Source organism: Amborella trichopoda, chromosome 11, assembly GCF_054954075.1.
Source record: "Amborella trichopoda isolate Santa Cruz 75 chromosome 11, AtrichopodaSantaCruz75HAP2 v2.0, whole genome shotgun sequence".
Taxonomy (NCBI): Eukaryota; Viridiplantae; Streptophyta; class Magnoliopsida; order Amborellales; family Amborellaceae; genus Amborella; species Amborella trichopoda.
The window spans coordinates 35,693,073-35,714,274 of record NC_142346.1 but is presented as its reverse complement, the minus strand read 5'-3'; the positions used below and the strand labels follow the sequence as shown (position 1 = coordinate 35,714,274).

General features: G+C 38.7%; 1 protein-coding gene across 7 annotated transcripts; it reads right to left on the bottom strand.

The window, feature by feature from the left end:
* Nucleotides 1–1,012: 1,012 nt before the first annotated feature.
* Nucleotides 1,013–19,502, bottom strand: LOC18436725 (uncharacterized). 7 transcript variants are annotated; one of them, XR_016043938.1, is made up of 6 exons: nucleotides 18,385–19,502; nucleotides 12,882–12,965; nucleotides 12,312–12,423; nucleotides 2,081–2,133; nucleotides 1,539–1,684; nucleotides 1,013–1,355 (listed from the first exon to the last, which is right to left on the bottom strand). XR_016043938.1 is itself a non-coding variant. In XM_011626034.3 (6 exons), exons 1-5 carry the CDS (start codon nucleotides 19,379–19,381, stop codon nucleotides 1,541–1,543), a joined length of 1,395 nt encoding a protein of 464 aa, XP_011624336.1. In that variant the 5' UTR covers nucleotides 19,382–19,502; the 3' UTR covers nucleotides 1,013–1,355; nucleotides 1,539–1,540. The 7 variants fall into 7 exon arrangements, 3 of the variants coding, with proteins under 3 accessions (XP_011624336.1, XP_006847011.1, XP_020524520.1); XM_011626034.3 differs by having other exon boundaries at nucleotides 12,882–12,970; XR_016043936.1 differs by lacking the exon at nucleotides 2,081–2,133 and having other exon boundaries at nucleotides 12,882–12,970.
* Between the last annotated feature and the right edge of the window lie 1,700 nt (nucleotides 19,503–21,202).

Here is a 21,202-nt window from a genome sequence, read left to right as displayed (position 1 = left end):
TTTGATCAACTATTTTGTTCAAAATATTCTTTTGCAATTTTTATTTGGTGCTCTACATAAATATATTCACACCCTAATTTCTAGATAAATATCATTTTAAAATAAATGAAGGGTTCTTGTGCACACATCACGCAATACCAATTTTGTTTAACCAAACCATATAAACTTGTTACAAATGGATTACTAATGTTGTTGATCATATCCACCGTCTGCACTCAAGACGGAGGGCAGATATGAACCGCATGGATCCTTTATGCTGTACTTTCACTTGGCCGCTATATAACCCAGATGATCAAAACCACCCCGATTCTTTGAAATGATACGGTTTCTATGGGTTCATGTAGAAATGAGTCTCCTCCTAAAAATCTATTTTTGATTCGGATTTTTTGACTTAATTTTTAAAGACATGTAATCCCTAACATAGACATCATGAATATGAAAAAATAAATAAATTTTAAAAATTAAAATAATAATTCTATTAAAAAACATTTGAACCGTCAGTTTCAACTGCTTCTAAATGGACTACCTATTTGCATCGATGAATGCTTCATACCTTGGGACCGCATAATGTAAAAATGCAGTCCAACCAGCATGAAACAAATTTCCTTAAAAGATATGAGGTTTCAATAGACATGACAAATACTGCGATCAATTGACATCCACCCGCCCCTGCCCCCAAACACAACAAACAACAACACAAACAAAAAAAGAAAAAGAATAGAAAAAAACCATAGCTAAATATTATTTTATTAAAATTGTATATTATGAGACCATTAATCTTTGTTGCAAAGAAGTCATGTCAAATTGGATGGTTTGGAGTGTGTCATAGAGTTCAAGATCTTTTAATCTAGCTAATGACAGCCTTCAACTAACCGATTTGAAATCTAAAGTATAAGAGTGTTTGTGACCTCCTTGTACCGAAAGGAAATAGTCTCTTTGTATATTTATTCCTATTTTGTTACATTCATCACTTACACCATTATTTTTTGTAATACATATCATATGAACCAAATTATGAAAGGTGATCCTTTACCACTTGCATAAATTGCAATAGAATTTCACTAGATTCCAATAACATTTACAGGACGTCAAATATATATTAAAAAAAAAAAACATCAATTGTTCGGAAGCTTCATGCAAAAACCTTCTCGCATTGTCCATCAATTTTACAGTCTAACCAACAGAATATATCCAGAAAACATCTGTCAAGGTGGTCTACCACAACACTTATTGTCCTTTTATTGCTCTTCATAGTACAAAAGAAATAAAAAAGAAAAACCAAAGGAAGAACAAGGAGTGAAACATTTCAGAGTACTTGAGATCTTCAGCTCGGAGATAGACAAAAGAAAGCTCACCTACGACCAAATAAATCGTAATGACAGGGTGGACATTCTTTTCACTTCAGGGGCAGATAGATTTAGGTTAAGAGATAAATAAAGGAGAAATTAGCCACCAGTTTAAGGAATTCCAAAGATCCTAAGATGGGGACAAATTGTTGGCAACACAATTATCCAAAAAGCGGATCACATGAGACTAACCTCTAAATCTTATAGCCTGGAGTGTCTCGAAGTCCAAGATTTGAAAGACAAAAGCAATAAGATTCCCAATCAGTTCTTCGTAGATACTTGAGCAACTTTTTCCGCCTTTGGACCATAGCTAGAAGACCCTTCCGAGAATGCTTATCCTGTGACAAATATAATCCATGATGGTTCTTTTCATTGATAAATTAAGATTTCATTTAAAAGAGACAAATAAGTTTAAAACCTCAAACCGTGTCAAGCTGAAGTAACAGAATTATGGTGGCGGAAAGTCAAGAGCCTTTATTATAACGTCAGGATTACCAAAGTCTCATTGAGTGGGAATGGGAGTGGGAATGGAAAGGAAAAGAGAATGGAAGTGGGAAATGTCAATTTGCAAATGATATATTTGAAGAAAACCCGATCACAATTTTCACAATAGCACTCACGAGTTATGAATGGAAAAGTAAATTTTTGAAGAAGAAAAATTATGAACGGAAAGGACAAAATCTTTGAAAAGACCCAAACTACTGGCTCAAAAGATGTGAAAAAGATGTACAAACCTTTTTATGCAAAACTGATGATAGATGCTTGATTTTCGTTGTAAGTTGCGCTACTGCAACGGACATGACATAATATTATGAAAAAGGTAAAATAGATGGCAAGGCTATAAGAAATGATACGAAATATATGTGCTATCAAGTGAATAATATAAAAACAAAAACGATGATCTACCCAATACGCTTAATAAATTTGAAGCAGTAAGAATTGCCCTCTGAAGAAAATCTGCAAATCTAAGATGCCCAGATACTTACAAAATGCTCAGCAGCCGGTGTCAATATGACATGACATTGATACTGAAAACGTGTGAAATTATGCACAAAAGCTAGCTATAGTTGCAATGATAATATCATTCCAGCATATATTGATTAAGGGGAGAATGAGGAGGCAGACACTGTCAAATGGTAGGGTTAAGGAAGGAATTTTTATTAGTAAAAGCTCAGCTTCTTTTTGGGATGCTCTTACACCTATGTGATCGGTGCTTGAATACGTTTTTGTTATTTACAAAAAGTTATATATCTGATTCATTTCTAGAACATGTAATATGATATATTCCTGTGGCCATGGTTGCATGCAGCCCCAGCATTTTGCAGTGTCTAAAAAAAATGGACAGCACAAGATGGCTTGACAGTGACATGGAGTCGGTACATCTTGTGCTGCCCTTTTTATCGGACAGAGAAAATGCTGCAGCAGCTCAAAGACCCCAACTCATAGTTAGATGCCATGTCAAAATTGTAAAGATACATTGTAGTTTTAAACTATATACTATGTATGATAATTTATATATTATAAATGAGTCAGCATGTGGTATAGGACACTCATATCCACATCAGTCTCCTGGATTAGGGAATAGCAATTTGTATCCAAACTCCCAGGGACCATATTAGTTATGGAGTACACATGGTGGCAACTCACTAATGCAAGATTCTGGATTCAAGAAAAGTAATGGCCACCCACCCGGCCTCAATGGAATTTTTCTAAGAGATAGTGAAGCATGTTCCAGAACAACCAATTACATTGAAAAATGTGTGGTGAGAGTCTAATTAAATGGCAAAAGAGGGGATTGGAAGAAATTTGATTGAAATTAACCAAATGATGTGAGAAACCGTTCTGCCTCCATTTCTAAAGATTTAGATACTGTCTATTTGTAACTATTGTACAGCCCACAGCGGCATTCATACATAATACAAACTTACAAATTCAAAATACACACCTAAGTTAATCATTAAAAAACCGAAAAAAGAAATTGTTATCGTAAGAGAGATTCATGCTGCTGAAAAACAAACTCAGTATCTTTGCATATATCGCCCATAGCAGCATTCATGCACAATACAATCTTAAAAGTTCGACATATACCAACAAAGTTAATCATTAAAAACCAAAAAAAGAAATTATTCTCAGAAGAGAGATTCATGATGCCTAAAAAGACAAACTCACTAACTGAGTTACAAGGTCTAAAAAATCGCCGATACAGATCGGAATTGGCCTTTTTGGATCGCGAATTGTTGGGATATATTGGGAACTGGCCATTTCCCCCAAGGAACCGGTGATTCCCTGTAGTGAATTATCGATTCACCCCTGTAGCGAATCGCCGATTCACTGCAATAAAACTGGCGATTCCTTTAAAGAACCGCTTGGCTCGTATGTCTTTCTTAATAATTTTTTATTTATCTTATTTAATAACTTTCTAGGGCCCACCTATCTTACATGGGGAGTCTTAGTTTTTAAGCTTTTTATTTTTATTTGGCCATCACTCCTGTCCAACTGCCATGTGGCAAAGAACAGTGTTGGGCCAGCCACTTCACAAAGGAAAAGACGTTACACCTTTTTATAATAGCATGGCTCCCCTCTCCTTCCCCACATTTGCGATGTGGGACTAATTGTAATGGCACTCTTCCAGCGCTCTCTCTCTTTCTCTCCAATTCCTATTACTATCGGATCATAATACCGTCATTGGCTCGTATATACAAGCCCATTGTAAGATATAAATTCCATTCACTTACTTCCTCAAAAAAAAAAAATTGCATTCACTTTATAGGAACCTTAAAATACTAATTATAAATTGTAACTTTTGAAATACCAAAATTTCTATATAGGTTGATTAGTCTTCAGCCAGTGACTATTTAAAGAACTTGTACCACCACATTATAACTGTTCATTGACTACATGTATCCAAGCTTATATATTACTAATATGTTAGATCGAGAAGGAAGATGTTGGCACCATTAGAATTTTTTTTTAGCTTAGCACCCGGAGATTGTGGCACTAGTTAATAATGAAACCCCTTGTACTTAAGAAAAAGATGCCTTCTGCCTATTATGCAACTTACGAAAATAAGAAAATTTTATAGAAATTAAAGTAGAACGAGTGGAGGAATGGATCAACAGTCCAACAAACTTAACTCAAGAAAATAAATTAAGCCTCAGCCAAAATGGAAGCTATGAGAGCGAAAGAGTAGTCCAATATGTTTGTGAGAGAGAGAGATGTCAAATTTGTTTTCGTGTGTGTGTGTGTGTGTGTGTGTGAGAGAGAGAGAGAGAGAGAGAGACATCCAATGCATGTGAGAGAAATATCATACACCAAAATGACAATTAGATTCACAAAATTAGTATGAAAAATTACAAAAATCGATTTTCTCCCACATTTCTGCACTAAAAACACAAAACAAGTACCAATTTTTTTGAAAAAGTAGTGTATCAAAATTAGTTTAAGAAATAGTATCAAAATTAATATCAATAGACTTAGACCAGAAACGATGTTTCAATTCTCACATATTTTTGCAAAATAATAAATATACATAATGCACTACACCCATTTTTTTTGGAAACTCCAAAAACAATATTCTTTTAGGGATTTTTACTATTTTTTGAAATCTTTTTGATGCTAAAATTGGCCGATTCTCCGATCCAGATCGCTGATCTGCCGATCTGACCCGATTGTTTGGGTGGCCTCACCAATCCGTTTTTTAAAATCTTGATATACAAACAGAAGATTAACATGAGATGCATCACAAGAGAAGAAACAACAAACTTACTGACTGAACTTCATGAGAAACATATGGGTGTTGTACACTAGCAGAAGATTAACATTAGATGCACTATGAAAAGAAAAAATGACATGAAAGAATAATAGCTCATTAGGACGCCCCACAAGACCAGTGGTAATAGATCTTTGTATTGCTTGACAAATAACATACACCAATATAAGAAACCAAGGCTCAGATTTGGAACCCAGACCCTTGGCGGTCCGAGTTAGGCGAGTCTGAGTTAACTTGCCTGAGTTGGCTACTAAGCACCCAAAGAGCCAAAAATAAAATGGGAAAAATACTGAAAAATGGGAAAAGACAAGAAAATGATGATAAACAACATTAAAAAGTATAATAAAAAAGAGGAAAGAAGTTTCAAAAAATCGAAAAAATAGAAAACTGGTTAAATATCATTTCTCAGAAATTAATTATGAATATATGATATATTATGAATATCATTTGTCTGGAAAATCTGGGTAGGCAAAGCCCTTTAGATAAGAAACAAATGAATAAAAAGCACTCGCACATTCTCACGAGTATTCCTCTGAAGAATTAGCTATCCTAGAGACTAAATCCGTGTCCCTCCCTCCGCCTGGTATGCCAAGTTTGGGGTGGGTGACCTTGCCAATGGGTAGCCACTGAAGCCCAAAGTGCCTTAAAAGGGAATTTGGGTCATACGGATCCTTCTATCCACAACCTAGTAGCTGCTACTATTGGATCTCTCTTGGTCTCTGTCTGCCTGTCTAGGGTCTCAGACCATTTTCAATGGGAGCTCTCAGTGGTCTATGGCCCCAATAGACCCCAACTGAGAGATCTTTCTTGAAGGGAACTCAGCTGAGTTGCCTCCGTGCCACCTACCTCCAGACGATAGGTGGCGATTTTAATGTAACCAAATGGTCCTTTGAGAATAACAGGAATGGCCGGATCACAGCCAGCATGTCAGCTTTCTCCAACTTTGATCTTCAGAAAAACCTGCCAGACATCCCACACAACAGTCTGCCTTTACCTGGTTCTATCATGCGACCAGGCGACATTGTTCCACATCAACATGTTTCTTACTTCCCGGGAGTGGCAGGAGCAATTCCCAGGGACCAAGTCCCACACACTCTCAAAGCCGATTTTGAACCATAATCGTATCCCCCTCGACACCCTTCCAATATCAGTGGGCCAGAGGCCATTCTTCCTTTAATGATGTGGCTCAAGGAGCCACACAAATCATGAACTCATTCTCCAATGGTGGTCTACTTTCTCCACTGAGGGTTGGAAAAGAAGCTTCAGTTGCTGGAATGGTCTACAAGGTAATGAATTACTTGGAACCTTCACAGGCATTGAGGAGGCTATCGCAAAAAGAGATTAGTGGCCTGTATCTACTAGAAGCCTAGAAGAGTCTAGAAGCTTAGAAGAGTCTAGGGACCTAATCCAGGAAGAAAGAGATAGGACAGACGCAAAAAACAGATATCATTTTACCTTTAAGTAGGAGGAGATTTTTTGGCACCGAAAATCAAGAGTGACATGGTTGAAAGCAAGTGACGCAATACCGCCGCCTTCTTCCACAAAATCGCAAACTGTACGAGCAGGTCCAACTCTGTCATCGAAGTTGGCAATCATCATATGACGAAACACAGGTGGTGAAGAGGGCCATAGTTTCTCACTCCGACGCGGCAGCTTCTATGTGTCCTAGCTAGATAGAGGAAATGTGGTTTGTAATAAGCTTCATAGAAGACTTAGAACCAAGCCGGCTGATCCTTCCCGGGAACGAGTCGAGGCTCGTTCTCATCTAACGACCACAATAGGCCTGGGATGGTTCTTTTCTTACCCTGCCCAGTGAAAAGGACTCATGGAGACCTTTCCAACACTGAGATCCATAAGACTGTGTTTGAGTTGAGGCAGTATAAAGCACCTAGGTGGGACGAATTTCCAGTAGCGCTCTTCAGTAGGTTCTAGGAGACACCAACTCCAGACGTTCTAGCCTTGTTCAATGAATTCACCACCGTGGAAGAATTCCCAGGGGTACAAACTCAACCTTTATTGCCTTGGTCCCAAAGTTGGAGGGTGCCGAGAACTTGAAGGACGTCTCGGCAATCAGTTTACTCAACAGCTTGTACAAGCTGTTAGCCAAGGCCTAGGCCTTGTCATGAAGAGATTCTCAACTGCATCATTTCTCCAAACAGAGTGCCTTTTTCCAAACAGGTAAATCCTGGATGGGGCTTTGACTGCCCACGAGGGTATCCACTTGAGATACTAGGTGAGGACCCCATGGTTGGTTAATATTAAACTGGAAGATGGCATACTATCATGCCGATTGGGCACTATTGGACAAAGTTCTCCTCATAATGGACTTCAGGAAAAAATGGAGGCCATGAATGAAAAGCTGCATCTCATCGTCCTATTTCTCCATTCTCATCAATGAGGTACCACAGGGATACTTTCCCTCCTCTTGGGGGCTCAGGCAGGAAGATTCTCTCCCATTTTGTTCACTAATGTATCATAAGTCTTCAGTCGATTGATCTCCAAGATTTTCCAACACGGTGATTTTAATGGGTTCAAATTTTTCTAGTAGAGGCCCTAAAATTAGGGGTGAGAATGGGTCGGCTCAGGGCCAGATCTGACCAGATCTGGATCCTAATGGTATAAATTGGATCTTGGATATTCGGATCTCGATCCAAATCCAAATAGTATACATCGGATCTGGATCTGGATAATATATATACTATTTAAAAAAAATTATGTATATAAAATATAAATTTACTATTAAAAAACTGGGTTGGATCCAGATCTGGATCCAGGTCAGTTCCACCTGCACCCAAATTCGATCCGGATTTCAATTGAATCTAACTTTTGGATCCATATCCGGATTTCGGATCCAAATTTTGGGTCCATACGCAGATCCGAATAGGGTCTGAAATCCAGGTTTTGGATCCGAATCGGGTCAATTCTCACCCCTGCCTGAAATCTTTCATCTACAATACTGGGATGACACATCTTCTTCGAGGCAACCGCCCAACATGTAGACACACTTTGCAACTTTCTAGGGTGCTTAGAAGTCTCCCTGGGATGAAAATCAACATGTCCAACCCCAAGCCCATGGGTAGTGAGGTGGAATGCCAAATTGGCATGTGGAGTTGACTCAGCACCCTCCAAGTATTCTGGCCTACCTCTCTTCAGATGCAAACCATGTGAGAAACTGTGGGATGCTTAGTCAAGAAATTTGAATGAACCCTGGCAGCTTGCAAGGGAAGGTTCTTTTAACCTTGGGGAATGCATCACCCTTATTAAAGCCATCTTATCAAATATTTAAATTATTCAAATGCCCTTGTTCCATATGACAGCCTCCATTAACTCTTGACAGGAGCACCTAACCAACAACTTCCTCATGTCCAAGGCAGGTCAAGCACACAAATTCCAGCTGGTCGCTTGCGAGAGGTGTGCAGCAAAAAAAGATGGGGCCCTGGGTATTCAAAATCTCAAAAACTGTCAAATCACATTTTGGGAAAGTGGTAGTGGGGTTTGCCACTCAACAGGGTCAGCCACTCAACAGGGTCAGCCATGGGCTTGAAATTCTAATGGTGAGCCACCAGGATTCAAGAAACATAAGCACTCTTCAGAGTTAGGAGTTGAAACAGGCTTAGGCAAGGGCTCAGCCCTACTGAGCAGGGCAGGAGTGGGGAGCTGGAGTGTGGGAAGAGGACACTCCACTGTAGGGGACCCTATTTACAGAAGACCATTACTTGATTCTGAGATCCATGAACTAGCTGCACTTCTTGACCTGCTCCGATAGATGTTCCTGCCTCATTCGGGACAAGACAAAGTGGAGTGGTCACCGACTCATTCCAGCGAGTTCTCGCTCTCATCCTTCTACCATGCAGTAACTCATAGCCTGCCTCACCCTCCCATTCCAAATAAAGCAAAGTTATTTCATTTCGCACCAAAGTCCAGGAAGTCTACAAGGTAGTGCTGTCCAATGGAGCACTCCCCAGTTGTCCAGCTTCAAAGAAGAGGTATCCAACTTACACATCTCTGCATTATGTGCAAAAACCTCAGAGGATTTCTCCATTGTCTGGTCACAAGCCAGCTATGGGTTATTGCTTTACTTCAACTAGCTTTGGGTCATACCTGGGTGCACCAGCTATTCACAGCCTTTTATCCCACCCCCCACCCCGCAACCCCTGCCCAAAAAAACAAAAAAAAAAGGAAAGAGAGAAAAAAAGAATCACCCAAACACACACACACAATCGGTTGGGTGGTTCTTGTGGAGAACTTCAGCCATGCCCACTATCTGGGTCATTTGACTTGAGAGAAATTTCCAGATTTTCAAATGGAAGGAAGCTAAAATTCATGCTATCAAAGACTGCATTAGATAACCAATTTTTGGGGAAAGGATCTCAAGGAGTTCTTTGTGGCCGATCTTGCGACTAACTGGTAGGCTGTACTATCCTTTAAACCAACCTCAGTTTGTAGATCAAGCCTTTGGAGATCATCAGAATAAGAGAGCAACAAGTTCAACTTGGATGCTTTCTATAGAACTGGGCTCAGCTGGCTTTGAGGGCAACCTTAGAGATGTTCTGGGGCTTTCTCTGTTGTCCTTCTCAGGGAACATAGGCGGTGTTAACAAGAGCCGAGATGGTTGTCTGCGTGAAAGGTTGAAGAAGTTCGACCCATCCAGGGGAAAATTACCACTCAAAAAAAGGAGATGCTATGGGCTTCTAAGTCAACTCAGTGTCCATGGAGACTTGAACCTCCGTGTCATAACATCTTTAACCTTTGCAGGCCTCTACAAGTTACTTTCAGGCATACTTGGCAGGAGGACAATGTGAAGCTGACGCTCTAGCCAAAGCCGCAGGTGCCATTTTGGGTAGCAGCTGGCAGCCTTTGGAGCGCTTGCTCCACAAGGGGGTCTCTACCCCATCCCTTTTTTTAACTCTTTTGATGTCCTGTTAAGCACCTTGCTTGTGGCTTGCCAGATTTTATATACATTTGCAGTTCTGTTGTATGTATGTGTGTGTGGGCGTATACATATAATACAGTTATGCTGGACCAACAAGCACATAATAGTAAGTGAAAAGTGCATAAAAGAGATTTGTAGCCTCTGATGCCCAAATGGATGTTAAACACACTCAAAACATAAGCCAACAAGATGTCACCAAAAATTTTGAGAAATGGGAATCCAAAAACTATCATCGAAGTGGCCTTTCACTCAGCCCAAAAACTGATTGCCTTTCAAGCCAAACCGATAGTAGGGAGATCAGTAACCAGACAAAATGAATTATTTTCCACATGCAATCACCTCATCATCACTATGGGAGTACAATTTTGGGGGCATGAATGCAAATGAAATGTTCTTCTTCTTCATGTTATGAAAAATTGGAATATGGAGTTTCTTTTTTATGATTTATATCAGATGGAACTGTTGGAAGAATTTACAACCTAATCTTTTTTTTTTTTTTTTGGAAGTAAGATAACAATATATTAAATAAAGAGAACAAACTAAGTTATTTTCTAAATGCTAAAACATTCAGTCATTTTTAAAGCTTATTTTAACTTCCCTACATAATCATCAATTTTCCCAAGTTGGGGCTTAAATATCTTGGACTTCCATTGTATTTCAGAATATCGCACAAAATACTCCTAGTAGGTGTATAGACAAGCTAATGAGTAACTGTATGTACAACAACGGAGAAATTGAGGGCATTCAGTAGTTGCATTTAATACATTAAAATTTTGGATTATATTTGGTCCAAGATTCTTTGAGATAGATGAGTGGCAAGACAAGAAGGGATAAAATTCGAAATTTATACATTCAGGACAATTTAGGTGTGGTACCAATAAGTGATAGGATGAGAGAAAGTGGACTTATGTGTACTGACTGTGTGTGGTGTAGACCTAGTATAACACCAGTTAGGAGGTGCGAGTTATTTCAAGTGGAAGGCTCAAAAAAGGTGAAGGCTAGGCCCAAAAGGATATGGTTGGCAGTAGTGAGAAAATATATGAGGCTTATGGCCATACTAAGGGTATGACCCTTAATAGAGCAGAATGGCAGACCAGGATTCATGTAGCGGACCCCAATTGGTTGGGAAAAGGCTATGATGATGATGATGATTTGATACATGATTCACAATAAATAACACCAGATCCACAAATGAGGGAAAAGTAATGGACTTAATTTGACCTGGTTTATTAAAGAAACAATTAGTACTACTTGGAGTTTCAGCTGATGGAACATTCACAATATCGGGTAGAATATTGCACATATTAAGAAGAAGCAAACACAGTTAATGACATCTTTCACTAAACTTTGACTGGAGAATACATGTAGAACAAACAATTTTATTTCTTTAACTATAATCATCAAATAATTTTTTTTTTTAATTATAATCGTCATCATTATCTAGCCTACCAAAGAAGAACATTTACCAGGATTCCATATCTTCCTGGAACAGATGAACTGCAATTTCGAAATTCAGTTATCACCATAATGAAAAGCCAAAGCTTTAGCCAACTTCGCGTTATGAACACCAGTTATCCTGGAGTTTGGGTAAATATACTCAGGCAACATGCATTATTCTAATTACATTCCCAATCATCATCTACACTTCTAAACCATGCAAGGAAAAAACAAAAGGACACACTAGGATTCTACACAATCCTAAAAATAATGACCTGTACTTCTCAATTTAGCACCTCCATAATGAGAAGCCAAAGCTTTTGGATAATTTCATGCTATAACACCAGTTATACTGATGTTCAACAGCATATGGCCAATACATTCCTCACATTGAGGTTATGGCCTCTTTCAAGAGCGGAATTAATGGGTTTTCATATCAGAAATAGAACACAAATGTATCAAAATAAATGGAACAACTCACATGTCCAAATATTAATGCATGAAGATGAAAGCTCCTAGAAATCTATCAATGTCACCAATCAACATCAGTGTCTGCGCTCCCATACAATCAAAGAAGATCATGTGCCACTTAGTCATTTACTTTCTTTTTCTTATTTTGGTAAATGACGATATTATTTAACTATTAATTTGCAAACAGATCTCAATAATAGAAGGATATAAAAATTGTAACTAATGAAATTTAAAAAATAAAGCAGGACCAGCTCCAAAAAATCATTAGACTCTTCAATCATGCATTAGACATTTCATAAATTACAATAACCCGCCAAGAAAAAGAAAAGGAATATGCAGGGTAACATGCACTCACCTTGAACACGTGAGGAGCCACAATCTGATTCTGACATCTTGAATTCATCTCGTACCCTTGCCAACTCCAGTTTCATTTTTTCTGCTGAAGACATGTTATCTGGATGGAAATACTGCAGAAAACCAGATCCATAGAAACTATTGTCAGGAATCAATTAATTAAATTAGGATTCGAGTCATCCAATGATATCAAAGGCTTACAATCTGAGACACAGAAAGACCTAGGATGCTGTTTTGAGATTAAATGGTTGACATCAATTTATAACATCACAGGCTTATTCAAGGTTCCACACAATGGATGACAAAACAGGATTTAAGTCATTTCCAATGGAATTCTCCTTTAGTCTGTGTTCATAGGCACATTGTGGTAATCCTCTTAGAGGTTATTCTTAAGGACCTGCCCTATTTGCCCGGAAATTTAAAAATAAAAACAAAAGAAATTATTAAAAGAAAAACGAGAAGAATATATAACTTATCACCACACAAACACAAACGCCCCCCTATAGAAGTTTGAAAATAAGAAGTAAGGCTCATGGAAAAGTTAGTTATGAAAAAGTTAGTTATCGATCACCTTTTCAATCAGCTCATCTTTTGGAGGTGAAAGCATGAAGCTTGGGGTCACTTGCCCGCCCAATTGACCTAACATCGCCAGTCTCTGCACTACATATTGCATGATTTAAGTCAAACACACTATTCCCAAACCGCTAATTCCAAACTCTGTAATACAAAAGAATGATACATACGAGCAAAGTATCAAATATTAGCAAATAGGACAGAAAGAAACCCTTCCATTTGGGGGGGGGGGGGGGGAGGAGCCACATTTGTTTTATCAAAGTCATGCATCAGAAACCAATGCTTCACATTTAATATGGTCCTGGTCATTCTCTAGTTATTGATGTGTCTAAAACCCTCATGATCTGTGCTCAATCAAAATTTCATACAAGCCTAGGCATCCCCAATTCTTCATAATGCAATCCAAGATGTTAAAAGTTGATTCCAAGCTGCAGAGATCAAATCAAGTTAAATGGATGCAAATTTACTAGCTCATAAACCAGCCAGCATTGAAGTTCGTATGTCTAATTTGTTTAACATAAATTGCAGTTCTCCTATTACATAAATTTCCTAGCAAATCCCAAACTACTGACATCTTACTTCAAAATAGAAAGACAAATTAACAATGTTAGCATGTGTATACACCCGTGTATGTGCACACACAAAAAAAAAAGATATCATTTCACCTTAGAGAGAAGTTTGAAGATGCATATTACACATGCACGTGTTGAATTCTGCACCTTGTATTGCATCTATTCAATTCTAATTTTAAATTTACAATAGTGCAATTTAAGTCTTTTGGAGATTGATCACCAGCATATTTTGTATCACATCAAGGAGTGCTAAGTTCATTTAACTACTAAAAAATTTGCATATTGATCATCTGGTCTTCTTCTATTGAAGACCAACAAAACCAAGATATCAAAGCTTCTTGGCATCTGCCCAGCTCCATTAACAGAAGGAGCACAGCATACACCACATAGTAGCTGGAGCCTACGGACTAGCAGGAAATCTTGGTTTCAGAACCTGAGTGGCACACCTACAGAAAGTTCTGGTACAAGAAGACACATCTATGGACTGCTTCAGAAAGATAAAAGCGCTTAATAAAATCTTAAATATTACAGCTGGAAACGAATGGGTGAATATGCACATAAGAAACTAATCAATTGTTCTGCATGGTTACCTCCTCCAATAGCAGTGAAAATAGGTAATAGATTTCGACAGACTTTGATGGGTTGATATGAGTGCACCCCAAAGGCCAATTTGGGAACCTTGTTGGACATGCAGCCACTTCAAAAGGGGCTTTCAACTTTAAAATTTGGGTTGAATGCCAGAATAACATCAAGGAGTTGGTCACTGTGGTGGTCGCATGCCAGGAGGACCAGGTTTGGGATCAAAAGAAAACTTTAGGTCATTAAGACGCCATCATAGAGGGTAGAATTGATAATATTTTGGCCTAACAAGAAAGAGAAAGAACATGACTTCTGTATTTGTTGGATCAGGAGAAAGAGTAGGGAAGCACATCCAAGGAGGATAGACTAAAAAGGTTGGTAATGAAAGTTGATTACAAACACAGATTAAATCAGGAGAATATTTTTTGGCATCACAAGACTATGGTAAGTTGGAATAGGGGAACAAGATATCCAACACTACAAGGAAAGCTAACTAAATCGCCAATATTCTCATAGATGGGAAGAAATATGAGGACCATAAGGATGTGGACGAGCAAATGCGGATTTTTTTCAAAAGCTCCACACTAAAAACCAAGTTTTAGATCCAGATTGGATAAAGAATATTCCAGGTGACATGGCAAGATGTTTTCATAGAAGGTTTGAACAAGAAGAATTTTGCTAGGCAGTTTTCACCAAGGGACAGGACTGGGCACCACGGCCTGACTGTGTAACTGCAGTGTTCTCACAATATTTTGGAGAGTTTGGTGGAGATGGGCAATTTAACACGTTTCATGAGGGTCCTAATCGTTTGAGGGGTGAATGCTACCTTTATTCCCCTCATCCTGAAGGTCATCGACAGCATGATCTTAGATGTTACCACACATTTTACTTATTACCACAAACTCTTTCTGATACACCAATTAACAAAGCCCTTTTGGTTTTATGAAGGACCTTTTTGGTTTTATGTCTATATATAATCCTGGCCAAGGACCTAGCCACCATCAATCGTAACTGATAAAAAACATCAATTCTCCTTGCCTTGGTACAGGGGTAAATCCCAGATTGTACCCGTAGCCCATAAGTGCTAAGTTGCAAATATAGGGAAGGAACAAGGTGAACATAGGAGGGCTAAAACCATGTAGATTTGGCCAATTGGCCTTGTGTAATTCTTGCTTGTATGGACATCCAATACATTCCTCGGGGTTGGAAAAGACGAGTTTCAAATGCCTCAATTATACCAAAAGCAACAGATGAAGCAGGAAATACTGATAACATTCGTATCGACATTGCTAGGTGGAGCGCAGGAAGAGAGGGGCCTGTCCCTCCTAGGCCTTCAGGCAGCGGCAACCTTGTGTTCCTAAGCAGAGGCAGAAAATCAAATTCTGTAGTTTCTGATTTCGAATCATAAATATTGTTCTAAGTTATGTCAATTCAGTTTTTTAATCTTCCTCAGCACATTGATTTGAGCATAGAGGCTGCCTGCTGTTCACCCTGGTTCTAAGTGGTGCCTAGATGCCCAAGCAGGCTGCTTTGGATGGAACTTCCTAAGAAAGTACATGTGATAATCAGTAATAATGTGCCCGCACAAGAAAAAAAAGAAAAAGGTAAAGGGATAGCCCCATGTTTTAACTTCAGTCAAAAGCTAAGTCATAAATATTTTATCCAAGGTATGGAGTACGTACATAGACACTTAAAGGTCAAAATAATTGTGAGATATAGGCATTGACTGTGAACCTCAAAATAATCAAATGTGTTACAAGCACAGATTGTTGCAGATTTTTAGCTTCAAAACCAAAATGAAAATGATTCCAGAGGAAACGTGTTTTCACCTCGAGAGACAGAAATTTCAAATGTAAGTTATTTTGTCCAAAGGCGTGGAGTTGGGACATTGATACTCATACTGAAGTGTAAAACAACAGTCAGATATAGGCATTAACTTCAGAAATTCACAATTAACAAATGAGTACTAGAAACACACAAAATTTCATAGTGTTAAAATTCCAATCCATTATGAAAATATTTAGAATATGTTAACTATATCTATATTTAGAATATGTTAAAATTCCAATCCAGTCTGGGCAGGATGACAAAAAAAAATACCATCTTGTTGCCTGGGATAAGGTCTGCCAACCAAAAGAGAAGGGAGGCTTAGGGATAAGGGTAACACAACGCTGCTTTGCTAGGGAAATGGTGGTGGCGTTTAGCCACTCAGCCTAACGCCCTTTGGGCATAGGTAGTTAAGAACAAGTACAAAATCCCCTTAGAAACCTGGCTTCCAGGAAGAGCCCAAGGCCTTAACGTGTCAGGAGCCTGGAAGTCCCTCTCTACAATGCCGGCCACAGTCAAAAGACACATAAGGTTCCATCCCAGAGAAGGTTCGAGAATAAAATTTTGGCAAGACTTATGGTTAGGACCTTCCCCTCTCCGTGAGGTCTTCCCAACCCTCTTTTCCCTTGCCCGAGATCAGGATTCCTCTATTGCCCAAGAAGCCTCTTAGGAGGCCGTAGAGTTTGGAATCCTTCTTTTCAAAGGAACCTAACTGAAGAGGAAACTGCTGATTTCCAGCGGCTATTGAACACCCTACACTCCCTCTTTTTCCTTTCCCACGATAGAGACGAAATTGTCTGGACCTTAACCCCCTCGGGCAAGTTCTCAGTGGCTTCCCTCTATAAAAGTCTCACTTCCCTACCCACCACCCATGATCCCTTCTCTAGAGTTTGGTCCACTATTGCTCCACCAAACGTGCAGACCTTCAACTGGCTTGCCTTTGCACAAAAGGTCCTCACAGTCGATCACCTACAAAGAAGAGGGGTCCCCATATCCCTAATAGGTGCGCCCTGTGTGAATGTGAGGAGGAAACAAACCTCCACTTGTTCTTACTCTATGACTTCTCTTTTGACCTATGGGGCAGGGTATTACAACTATTTGCCATAGAATGGGTTACCCCCCTCGGTAAAAGCCCTCCTAACCTATAACCTTGAATCAAGCTGGCCTAAGGCAGGAAGAATCCTGTGGAAGGCCACTTTAGCTGCTACCATATGGATAGTGTGGCTGGAAAGAAACTAAAGAATCTTCCAAGGCTCTAAGCTTCAAACTCCGGCACTTTTGCACAAGGTAACCACTCTGGTTACCTTCTGGGCCTCCAACCATAAGTTCTTTGCCAGAATTCCAGGAACTTTCTTCCTCTCACAATGGGGAAACATCCTTTATCACCAACCACCGGGGGTAAGAAGGCCAAGCAACTGGTTACCACCAATCCAAGGCAGCATCAAATTAAATTTCGATGGATGCTCCTTGGGGAACCCTGGTCCAGCAGGGGCAGGAGGAGTTTTTCGAGACTTTGAAGGCAGTATACTCATCACCATCTCTGAATACCTTGGCCTCAAGGAGTCTCACCATGCGGAAGCCTTAGCCCTCCTCCTAGCTTTGAAAATTTTCAATCCTTCATGAGGCACAAGACTGATAGTGGAAGGTGACTCGAAAAATGTCATCTCTTGGGCTACTAGAACGAATGATCCACCGTGGCATTTGACCCAGTTTTTGACGAGCTTCACCAAATATGCAGGGCTATGGACGTCTCATGGCAGCATACTTGGTGGACGTACAACGATATTGCGGATCGGCTGGCGAAGGAGGGCGCTAGAAGTCGGGGTCAGGCTGCTCATATAGGGTCCACTTTCTTTTTTGCACTGGACCAGTGGACCTCAACCTAAATTTTTTGGGTCTTTTCTTTTCTTTATTTTCGCGCTGTACATCTCAACGCGGATGGGCATTTTTATAAGCCCTTTCCTTGCCACTCTCTTGTAAAATTTTGTAAGGGGGTAATCTTATAACCCAAATTTTTGCACAGGGTCTACTGACCTATTTTTACCGAGAGTCCCGCCTAGAGGGAACTCTCGGATGAACACATTACTGTACTCTTTCTCTCTACAGCAATAAAATTGTTAACAATTATCAAAAAAAAAAACTATATCTATAGTTTGAATAGATCATGCAACCTAAATTATTCTCGTGTAAGTGCAAACTAACGAATAGTGATTGGCCACTAGTACCAAGAAGCAAAGAGCTAGCCCAGAAAAAAGGCCCTCACATAAGAAACAGAAAAAAGTGTCGATGAATGGGCATGCAGAGAAATTATCTGTTAGCTTGTAACCAAACCACGACACCCACATAACCATTCAGGTTCTTTGTTCGCTTCCCACAATGAAAGGGGAAAAACCTGCCTCCAACACATTCTAGTGCAGTTCTTGGATAGTTTAAAAGCAACAAACAAGCAAACAAAGACCCCAAAACGGAAGCTCATCAATTTTTATAGAGAACAACAAGAAAAACATCATCAATGGCACATACTTGAAGATTTCTTGGAAGCAGCATCAGATGAAATCTTCAACTGAACCAGGCTCTCCCTCAAATCCTTGAAGGAGACTCCGCCAACTCTTGCTTCATTCTCTTTCTCCTCGATCTCTCTCAACTTCTTAAGCCTCTCATTCAATTCCTCGAGCGAAAACCAGTTTTTCCCCTCAACCTCATCAGGCCTCAGCTTCCTTAACTTCTCACCCAACTCTGAATAACTATACACCTTCACAAACTCAGTCTTCAGCGACCCAGAATCACTCACCATCTCTTTCGCAAACATCGAGCTTGGTAATGGCTGTGAAGGTGGGTCACCAGGCTGAAGATTCAGGCTATCTTTGAATTGCTTTAGAGAGAGAGACTTCAAGATATCACTCCCTGCGTTAGAGGCCCTCTCCTTAGCTGTTGAATGGGTTCCACTGGCTCTAAGCTGGCGCAAGCTCTCTCTAATGGCATTGAAAGATAGGTTAGTGGGGGGCTTGGAATCAATGTTTTCTTGATTGCGTTCCATGATTCTGCTATTATAGAGCTCTTGGAAAGAGATTTCTTGAGGTTTATCAGAAGCGGGCTGAGAAGGAGCTGCTGATTTTCGTCGAAACTCAGAGAGATTTTTCCTGATTTCTTCGAGAGAGGCAAGCTTTGAGGGCTTTGGAAAGAGAAATGAGGGTGCTTGTCTAGAGAAAGGAGGGGAATTTGGAGTATTGAGGCGGCGAGGAGGTGAGGGTTGGCGTAAACTAGCTTTGACATCTTGAAAACGAGAGGGAGAAGGAGAAGAAGAAGAGGATTGCCTTGAGGCTTGCAGGTCTTTGAAGGAAGGGAAAGATGGAGTCTCTGTGCTTTTATCTTCATTTGAAGGGGGAGGTGGAGAAGGAGGAGGAGATGATGATGAAGAAGAAGAGAGGAAGCGAATGGTGCTGCGGGTTTGTGAGGTGGTCTTCGCTAGGGCTCTTACAGAGCTCCGTTTCAGACTGTGAGAGATCGCCATGGACGTCATCCTCTGCTTCTTTGTGGCTTTCACCTGCGCATTTGGTTGCAGGTGAAGAGAGAGAAGCGGGATTGAAGCCAGAGAGAGAGAAGATAGAGAGCAGGCCCTCTGATGACTTAGCCGGAGCTCTGGAGCGGCCGTAAGGTTTTAGGGTTTTACAGTTAGCAAGCTAGGGGTAGTATAGTGTAGTATTGTACTACTATCAGGTATACAAATATTGTATCAGGATGGTGTAATGACCGTACAAAAGTTGGATGGACAGTGATAAGAGTGGAGGGATCTACGGCTTGGATTGTATAGTCGACGCGCACTCCACGTCTTTCACCAGTTGATTGCAAAAACGATGGAAAGGAAGGCTTTACTACACTATGGTACATAAATATAGGTGTGGTAAGGTGTTAGCGTCTGGATATCCTATTGATATATATCATTACCGTATTATTGTATATGGTATTGATATATATCATTATGGATATGGATATCTCGACTTAGTATTAATATGCATTATTATGGAGTATAGATATATATAAATATATATTATTATATATACATATCAGTATGGATATGTCTATGTATGATATATAAATACAATTTCTAACCTAAAGTTGCAACCTTAAACAATCCAATTAAAATGCACCTCTAAATTTATCATACCATATGGTGTAAAGTTTTATTAGGATTATCTCATACTCTATTTTTATATCTAGTTATGAAATTTTAAACTCCAAAAAGGGTTAAAATCAAGTATATCTATAGATAGGAAAATCTTGAAAATGATCGGTCTAAATAATGTGTTTACAAGACGCACAATTTTTGGGATTCAAAATCTTTTTTTTTTTTCATATTTATACAACTCGATGTCGAGATGATCAAGGGTTTTCAACATTAAAAAAATATTTTCGGATGGATTTTTTAGGCACATCTTTAATTCTACATTTTAAGGCTACAACCTTATATAAATTTTTTTCCCATAAATATTACTAATAATTTGGAAGTGGTATTAAATATTAGTCATTGAAATACCTTAAATACATTTATAATATTAAGGTATAGAAAAAAGACATATTTGATTAGAGAGAGAAAAAGACATAGAATTTGATGGATTTTATCTTCACATACAGGCTTTTGTTACATAATAATTGCCTAAAATTGTAAATATATTAAAACTTCATATAACTTTTGCAAAGACTCCGGATCATTTGAGGGAGGTAGAGAGAAGGAGAGCTAAAATTGTAGAGAAATAAAGTAACTATCAATTATAAATCAGAAATAAAGTTTTTTAGTACCATGTCCCAAAGTACAAACAAATAAATTAAATATACTAATTATTAAAGTTCAAGTTCCCCTAGCAATATACACTAGTTTTTGCAAATATTGTAAAGCCAAATTTAACACGAATAGAAACTATTAATTGAAGCCTTCATTCCAAAAATGTATGCTTTATTCTCAAAATTCTTTAGTGCATCTTCCATTGAAAAATATTTCTAATGTAATTTGCATTCAACTAATTATTTATCTGAAAATAATTCTTTTTTCCCTAATGTACAATAAAATTCAATTATGTAAGATTTAATCGAATAATTTGTTTGTTAATATTTTTATGTTGTTATGTATTACAAGGCTTGTTAAATAATTCTTATTGAGTATTAGTTTTAAAATGATTTCTATGTTCAATTATTTTATTTCTCTTATTTTTTTATTTTCAAATTAATTTGCTGATATAATTGAAATTATTTGTATTTATAAGTAAACATTGTTATAGAAAATAGAAAAAGAGAAATTGAAAAGAAAAGGTTTAGTTTTTCTTTTTTCTTTTCGCATTTACTATAC

Excerpts from the sequence above, each read along its gene's own strand:
- LOC18436725 (XM_006846948.4), bottom strand. The coding sequence starts at position 19,381 with ATGACGTCCATGGCGATCTCTCACAGTCTGAAACGGAGCTCTGTAAGA. Across the intron at positions 12,971-18,384 it reads TGCTTCCAAGAAATCTTCAA|TGCAGAGACTGGCGATGTTA; the intron begins GTATGTGCCATT and ends TGCAATATGTAG. Across the intron at positions 2,134-12,311 it reads TGGCTCCTCACGTGTTCAAG|TAGCGCAACTTACAACGAAA; the intron begins GTGAGTGCATGT and ends TGTCCGTTGCAG.